Source organism: Centropristis striata, chromosome 11 (assembly GCF_030273125.1).
Source record: "Centropristis striata isolate RG_2023a ecotype Rhode Island chromosome 11, C.striata_1.0, whole genome shotgun sequence".
Lineage (NCBI taxonomy): Eukaryota > Metazoa > Chordata > Actinopteri > Perciformes > Serranidae > Centropristis > Centropristis striata.
Genome location: NC_081527.1, coordinates 11,002,105 through 11,011,048, shown reverse-complemented (window position 1 = coordinate 11,011,048; position 8,944 = coordinate 11,002,105). Strand labels below are relative to the sequence as shown.

Genomic DNA, 8,944 nt, shown 5'->3' with positions numbered 1-8,944 from the left:
CCGGCGCGGTCCACGCCCGAGCTGCGACGTCAGTCACTGCGTACTGCCGGTTGACGCTGCGTTCAAACACATACAAAAAATGGTATTTGAAAAGCTCGTCAGAAAAAAGCCGTTAACCAGCTTTTAAGCAAACGTGAAGGGCATAAAATAGTAGTAGTGGTGTAGTATGTTACATCAGTTATGTAAATTATAATTATACTAAAATACAAAGATACTTGTGTTGTAGTGGCAAATATATTAAATACACTCGAAGAACAGAATAAGATGCTAGATTTTCTGTTTTTGTTTATTTTACGATTTGCTGTGGCACACTGTGGAGTTAAATTAATTATAACGTTATTGTAGAGATACAACAAAATTACCGGAGCAGCATATCGTCACACTGTTAAAATAATCGTCTAAGTCATTTTTTGTCAAAATTGTTTAGTTTTTTTTTTTTGCCTAAATCATCTCCTCATGACGCCAGCCACCTATGGTAAAATCGCCTACATCCTCAATTGATCAGATCATGTGACTTTACCACTTTAAGATAATGGCCTATGTCAAGTGTGTGACTTAAGCGGATTTATTATGCCTAAGTCAAAATAAAATGTGATTTAGGCAATTTTTTTTAACATGCCTTCGTGACTTAAGCAAGATATGATAACACTTTATTTTGAAGGTGTCTACATAAGAGTGACATGAGCGTGTCATAAACATGACATGAGATGTGTCATGAACATTAATGACACTTTGAAGTAACATCAATGCTCATGATACTTGTCATGTCATGTTTCTGACAGGCTTGTGTGACTCTTATGTAGACACCTTCAAAATAAAGTGTTACCATATCTTGCTTAAGTCACAAAGGCATGTTCAAAAAGTTGCCTAAGTAATTTATTTCTCTTAAGTAACATAATTTACACACAGTGTTATTACTTGATAATAGCCATCCTTTGTTACATCCTTTTTGAGTGAAATTATCAATAAATGTCATATACACTTTTTTGTGTGTTTGTGTGTTTCCTGCAAAACTTGAAAAAATTAGTTCGGCGATTATTTTAACACGGTGACGAATTATACAGAAATTTAAACACATAAACACCTACGAGAAGTGTTTTCTCCAATAGGTCCTGAACGCATCTTTAGTCCGGACCAGGGGGCGTAGGTTTGACCGGCTTCTCGGAGCCTCAGACACAATGAACCGTCAGACGGTGAGGGGAGCGCATGTTGGGCCAGAGAAATTGTCACGGTTCTAGCACATTTTTATTCTTAATTGTGCCTTTTCTTTGATTTACTTAGTCCCTTGCAAACTACTGATACTCTGTATGGCGGTAACAAGGCTCAGTTGGACACGTTTGGTGCGTCGAGTTTGATGAAAACGAGGTGAGGCTCAGTCTACTCTTAGCCCCTCCTGGCGGATCTTTTTTCGTTATTTTTTTCTAGATAAAGCCAGCAAAACAAGGCAGATAACAATGTCGTTGACTGCTTCATCTGATTATTTCGCTGCCGAGTGTCTGGTGTCGATATCCAGCGGTCCAGTCCTGCACAGACCCACCCCAGTGGCCCCCGCCAGCCAGCCGGCCACGGTGGGCCTGCTCCCCGGGGAGCCCGACGGGTCGAGCGAGGACAGGGAGGTGCGGGAGACACTGAGGCTGGAGGGGGCGAACATCATGGCGGTGGCCGGTATCCTCACCGACCTGCACGGCAAGTTCCGCCCCATGTCGGCCTACTCGGAGAGCAGCAACTCCTCATGCGGCGGGGAGAGCGGCTACACCACGTTGTCCGACCCCACCACCCCGACCATGACCCCCTCCGCCACCCCTGTCCCCGGACAGCAGCAGCTGAGGGGGGCAGGAGGAGGCGTGGGGCCCCCGCGGTCCCCGGTGAAGCGACATCAGTGCACTTTTGACGGATGCGACAGAGTTTACGGGAAATCGTCCCACCTGAAGGCACACATCCGGACACACACAGGTACGGAGACAACAACATTTTGGTTGCATCAGCAGTTTACATGTTGTGTACATACATAGCGAGATAACCCATAAACACACTGTTAAACATATTGTTGTCCCCATTATGATCGGAGAAATATGGGAAGTGTATCGCTCTTTTGTACTTCATGGGATTAGCTAATAGCGTGGTGGTGGAAATGTTTTCCCATTTACCCCCGACTTTGTACAATAACGTGGCCAAACAAAGAGGGAAAGACAGAAAAACTCCCCTCAGAGACTCTGACAAAGAAGTAAACTAACAAAAGAACTGGGCTGGACGTTAAAACCGGTGACGAAGGTCTTCCTCCCGACTGGATTTGCATATGAAATGAACGTAAGATGAAACCTTAACGTGGAGAGCAGAGAGTTCATTGTCGGGCAGGGTCTGTCCTGTTGATGGCAGCAGCAAGTGCCTGATGTTTGGGCTGTTAAGTTTTTCTTTGGGCATCACCTCCTCTTCCTGGCGTCTGCTGACGAGTTAATATCGATTTTGTTCTCTGCAATGTGTAAATTATTGATAAAACGTTTGCAGCGGGAAGTGCGCCACCCCTTATGTCTGAATACACACATGTTAATATGCCTTTAAGTAAATAAGAAGCAGCGCTTCAGTTCACAAAATGTAACTTAAGTTTTAATCCGTGTGTTGCCACTATGTAAAAAGCTAAATGTAGTTGGAAATAGAGTAAAAATGGCTCTACTTCTGAGTAAAAACGTGCATGTGATTTTTCACAAAAAGAGGGGAATCGGTGTGTTCGGGGTCACTGAGCAGGCGCAGACGGATTAAGGACAGGAAACGGCTCAAAGAAACTGTGGTGGGAACGCCCACAAAGAGTTCTGCAACAACAACGTGGCCTGGCTTTGTGATCTTGAAAATGGCACCGAGCATCCTACTCGCTTATCCTGGTTTTGCTCGTGTTGCCTGTAGGAGATTAAGGCTAGTAGTATCTCAGCAAAGACTAATCCGCAAAATCTAAAGCCTAGATATGTTTTGTCACGTATTTAACTATGTAGAGATTAATATTGTTTTCTACATCACATTTCATAGAATGTAGATTTGTGTCTTGGTATTTAACGTGCTCAGTTTACACTTAAATTTGCTTTACAGATTGTAGTCACATTTTTTTTTGTTGCTAGAATTTATTTATTGATGTTTGTGCAATGGCACATTGTAAGTAAACCTGGTCTGCTCCAAACTGTACGTTTACAATTAACAATTGTTTAATCAATAAGAAACATAACAGAATAAAACAGACTATAAATGGTTGCACAAAGCCTGTGGCCATATTGTCAAAATGCAAAAAAATATATTTAAGCTATAATGTATCACAGATGAAATATTAAAAAGGGGTGCACAGCAGTTGTGCACTACTTGTTGTAGCGGAAACAATTTGTCGATTAGTTGGTCAGTAGGAAATTAAATCCAGAATTAGTTTAATAATCAACTATTTTTCAAGCAAAAATACCAATACACTTGTATCAGTCTCAGTTCATGTGATTTGCTGCTTTACTTTGTATTCTGTGATAGTAAATTGAAGCTATTTGAACATCATTTTGTGCTTTAGGAGATTGCAACGGACATACTGGCTGCTATTAGACCAATGTACTGCATTGGTGCAACACTTGAAGATTAGCACATGAAATATGATCTTTTTTTATTTTATTTGTTCAACAACCTGCACACAGTGATGGTACAGAGAGTAACTGAATACATTATACCCGCTCATAGCTTTGGCACTTTCTATATAATTACCAGGGATCATGGTATCAAATAATAAACAGAAATCATATTGTTTTAACACATGGCATTGAAAAAGTATTTTTTACAAACCCATAGTCCTCTCCCAAATTTTAGTAAAACATTTAAGCCATCAAAAACATCTAAAGCTTGCTTGTAGTGTGAAACAAAAAGTAAGGTAAATGATGCCTGTGTAATTGATTATCCCCTATAATCAACTGATTTTATCTCTTCTGTCTCCACGCTGCAGGTGAGAGGCCCTTTCCATGCACCTGGCCTGACTGTGAGAAGAAGTTTGCCCGCTCCGACGAGCTCGCCCGTCACACCCGCACCCACACGGGGGAAAAACGCTTCCTGTGCCCACTGTGCGATAAGCGATTCATGCGCAGCGACCACCTGATCAAGCACGCCCGCCGCCATCCCGACTTCCAGCCCTCCATGTTGGGTCGCAACAAGGGCGCATCCTCCTCTCCCGGCCCGCTTATGCACCATTAAGATGGTTCGGGTCGGGGGAGGTTTCCTGGCAGGAGCACAGAAGGTCACTGTGGTTTCTAGTTAACCAGCTACAATCAGATCCACTGATTAGGATTTAGCATTGCTGTGTTGTACTCAAAGATGTGCACATAACACACACATACACAACACACACAGAGCTGGATGTGAGGGGGAATCCGCTTCATCCCTCCATCAACACAGATGAGTCATGTGACCACTATCCACCTACTCTACATAACTAGGGTTGGGTATTGAGAACGCTCCTAATCTTTAAGAAGTGGGGATTCGTTAAGAAATGTGCTTTTCGATTCCACTTTTCGTTTCCTGAACGCAAACTGCACTTCATTTACACCGCCAGTTACACGTATACGTGTTTAATGTTTACAATATGACGGACTGGAGCTAGCTTTCAGAAGTGAGGCTTCACAAAAGACAGTAATGTTGCAGTGAAATGTAATCACTGCATCTACATAAATACATGCAAGGGAAGAAAGTCTGTCTGCTATGAAAACACATTTATAGTAAGAATGCAGCATTTCTGATGTCCTGTATCATGACATGAAATGAAACACTTTTATAAATCAGGTAACCAAATGAGAACATGTTTTTTGCTTAATCTATTCAATTAAATGCAGAGCAAATCATGGTACTTCATCACATTGATGCAAAAATTCTGTGAAATCAATTAGCAGTCCCAGACTGTAATGCCTCACAAAGCAAAATCAAAACCACACAGCAGAGATTATTTATATTTTTCTTTAGGTTTTATCCAAAAACAAATCCCTAAATACTTTGTCGTTTATTACATGTTCATGGCAGCCTAAACGTCTGAAAATAAATGTCATTTTTGCTTTCTACATATTTTTGTTTCTTTTTTTTCCATTCAGGATTCGATTAGGATGGGAATCATAAAGCATATTTGAATTGATGAAATAAACCCAACCCTAACAATAACCTCATTTTCTCAAACGCTTTCACAAATTGCAGGGATTTTTCACATTTTCTGTAAAAACTGCACATTCATCATCAGCCAAAACTCCTCTGTTTTCTTGTTTTAATTTGTAGGTTGTTGTTGTACCATTTATTTACCATAAGTAGCACAAAATTGTGATGTTAAGTAGCGAGGCAGTGACTAGAAGCCTTTTAGCTTTTTTTTTTTTCCTTTTTTTTTTTTTTAGCTTTGCTGATTCCATATAAAAGTTTTAGTGGTGACGCATTCCTTCATTTTATTGCATTGGTAACCATCATTGAGGAGATTTTGTAATGTTTTCTTTATATCCTGTTTATCTATAGATCAAATATTGTTTTGTTTTTCTTTTTTTTTTTTTTTTGCCGAAAAGTGAATCAAACTTCACTGTAGAAGAGCTGTTTGCACACATCATTAAGTCTAGATCAGTTATCACCTATAAAACACATAATACACAGTAGTATTATGTCTAATACTGATGCAAATGTATATAAGCTTTTAATGTAGATAAATGGTAATGCTACTAGCAGCAGAATTAATACATGTGATGAATTGTAGTCCTTATATTAGGGGTAACAGTATACTCTTGATAGGATGGCATTGCCTGTGAGTGTCGGTGTGTATGTGTTTTTTTATTTACTTTTTTTTAGCAACAGAACTGGCAAAAGTGTGTACGCGACAAAATATCTAAATATTTTAGGGCCCAACAAGACTTTCAGCCTGCAGAACACATTTCAGAATCACATGTGCCAGGTGTTACTATACACTGTTTAAATTTCAGCACCAAAAAACGTGTTGGAAAAAAAAATCCAATTAAAATTGGTCTTAAAACTACTACTACTCTGCTACCATTCAGGAAAACTAACACCAGAAGACTTTTAATTGAGGTGCACATTTTGACTTGTCAATGCAGCAAAAGCACAGGTACAACTAATATGATTTATAAGTTAATGATGGCTCTATTCTATAAATGGCTGACACCGCAGTTTATAAAAATCTGGACATAATCTGTGTGACATCGCCCATTGGTGTGTGATTGGCAGATTGGCATTTTGATTGTCACCATCTTGATTCATTTATTTTTTGCAACCATCTTATGCTGAAGCCTTAACGCTCGTTTATTTTACTCCATATGAGACCGTCGTTTCCCAAATGAACAAAGTGCTGTGTTGAAGACATGAAACTAGCCGTTAAGGCCATAAACTCATTATGAGAATATTTGCTCAGGTAATAAATCAAGTAAGAAGTAAGGTCATTTTCTCATAGACTTATATACAATTGAATGACTTCTTGCTACCAGTGGAGCCACCCCCCTGTTGGTCATTAGTAAGACTGCAGGTGGAAAACACTACCGCGTTGGCTTCAGGCCTGGAGGTTGCCACTTGGTTACGACTAACAAATTACTTTTATTAGCGAGTAAGCTGTTGATCATTTTCTCAATTAAGTTTGGTGTATAAAATATCAAAAATACTGGAAAAAATGCTCATTTACATAGTCCATGGTGATGTCTTTAAATGTCTCCAATTTTGAGAGGCCGAAATACATTTCTGCTTTTTTTGCATGAAATAGTCCTTAAATAATTAATCGATTATCACAATTGTTGTTGGTATGGCTGCAAGAATTGGAAAAAACGATCTAATTACTGTTATATTGACTGATATTGCAAGTGCAATATAATTAACAATATTTTTGTCTCATTCTCTAAAAAATAAATTATTTTTTGTGAGGATCTGTACTATAAAGATAATGATAAAATGTTGATTAATTGTGCACTGACTAATAGCTGCAGCTCTAATAATAGCAGGCACTTGTATATTGGATGCAGCCATTAATAAACTTATTTGTCACACCTGTGTTCAACAAGTCAAAATGTCCACTGTGATAAAGAAAATGTTGTAAAAACAAATGAGGATTTTTTTTTAAAGAACCTGCTGAGGAAAACTGGAACCTAGATATTCCGAAATGCAAAATAAAGTCAATAATCCTCATATATTCAGGAAAAATAACATTTATGTGCAAACCTCAAGCAATTAGATTTTTTAAAAAGTGCTATGTACAGTATCCAGGTCTGATTATAGAGAGGTTGAATCTTTCTTTTTTTTATGTTTCCACACTGCTTGTCCAGCCAATGGACATATTCCTTTATCTCAGTGAACAACACTTAAAGCCTTAAACTATGTCATAACTACTTTGCACCATGTTTACAGTCGGATCATTGAATAGGTATATATGCCCCACCAGAGGGCCCATCACAGATACTCATTATGCAATATGGCACTTTTTTCTTACAGGTGTATTTGGCTGAATAGTGTAATGGCTTGCACTGTTACTATGCTTCTACTAGCAAGCACTGTGGAACTTTGCTGATGTGTTGATAACCAATGGTTTGTAAAACTGCCTTTTTGTCCAAGTGCTTTAGAAAGCGTGATACAAGAAGTTGTTTTTATTTTTATTCTCTCTCTTTTTTTTTTGGAGTTTGCTTTGTCATCCAGGCCATCTCTTGTTGTATTTTTTTATTTTCTAAACGGAACACGCTTCATTTGTGTTTTCCACATCTGTCACACCAAGACTCCAGATGTCTTCCTCATTCATATGTCAAACCATCTATACCATTTCACTGTATGTTGATCTCATTTTAATGGGAGCTGTACTCATTGGAGTGAATGCAATGCTTTGAAATTTTGTACACATTCCTTCCTCAGAGGTTCGATCTGTTGACGGTTTTTGGTCGCTGCTGGCAGTAACCAAAAACACATGGACTGTTTTAACAGAAACACACAATATACTTGGTTTCTTTCTTTTTTTACATCTTCAAATGGAAATATTTTTTTTCTTCCGTCTCCTCTCACAGATGGGAGGGGTCTCAAAGCTATAATATCACAATAAGAACATACCTCACGATTCTTTACAAAATCCATCCAGCCTGTCGTTCAGAAAGTCTTATAAAGCCATTGGATTTCAGAAGTTAGTTTTTATCAGCTAGATGGTCTGCTATGTACCCTTGTCCTTATCTTGTCTTTATATGCAACATCACTACTACCTGTGTAGCAGCAGAATTTCCTTTTTCCCTGCCTCAGTGAACTTCTGTTGTTAATAGACAGTAGCAAATGAATCTCTGGGATAAATCATTAAAGCCCAGCAGGAGTTTTTTTAGTCATCAAGGGAAAGACTCACTGCTGCCTCGGGCTGAAGCTTAAACGGGGTATTAAAAATGCTTAAAAAAAAACAAAAAACCTGTAGACTGTCACTTCACTGCAGATTTCAATTGTAAGAGCTCAGTCCAAATCTATTTGTTCATATCACTGAATGTGGCTTGATGACAGACGAGCGGTATCCACTTTGGATTTAATTTTTGCTGCCTCGCTGAGGAAAAAAAAAAACTGCGATAATTTCTCTTGTCACCACACTAATTCAGATATGCACATTGTACAGAAACGGATGTTTTTTAAATTGATGCCTGATTTTTACATTAATGTAATTTTTTAAAAATCCTCTTATCAAAGCTTTAGTTAAGGTAAATAGGAGGAACTGTGGAACTAAATAATTGCTGCAACAAGCTGTTTTGATATTTATATTCTCAGGTGTCTTAAATTTTGAGCATTGGGGCTTCAATATTTCCTGTGCAACACCTAAGTACAAGCATGTTTTATTTCTTTTGTTATGCTGATTAATTTATTCCAAAAAAATGTATCATTTGTGTGGTTTAATTATTCTTTTCATAACTCATTTTGTGATATGGAACAGTACTAATATTATTAAATGGTTCCATTGTTT

The 8,944-nt window shown here is 38.5% G+C and overlaps 1 protein-coding gene across 1 annotated transcript; it reads left to right on the top strand.

Moving 5' to 3' along the window:
* The first annotated feature begins 1,154 nt into the window (after positions 1-1,154).
* Positions 1,155-8,738, top strand: zgc:153115 (uncharacterized protein LOC768186 homolog). Its single transcript, XM_059344679.1, has 2 exons — positions 1,155-1,953; positions 3,959-8,738. Exons 1-2 carry the CDS (start codon positions 1,455-1,457, stop codon positions 4,201-4,203), a joined length of 744 nt encoding a protein of 247 aa, XP_059200662.1. The 5' UTR covers positions 1,155-1,454; the 3' UTR covers positions 4,204-8,738.
* The last annotated feature ends 206 nt before the right edge of the window (positions 8,739-8,944 follow it).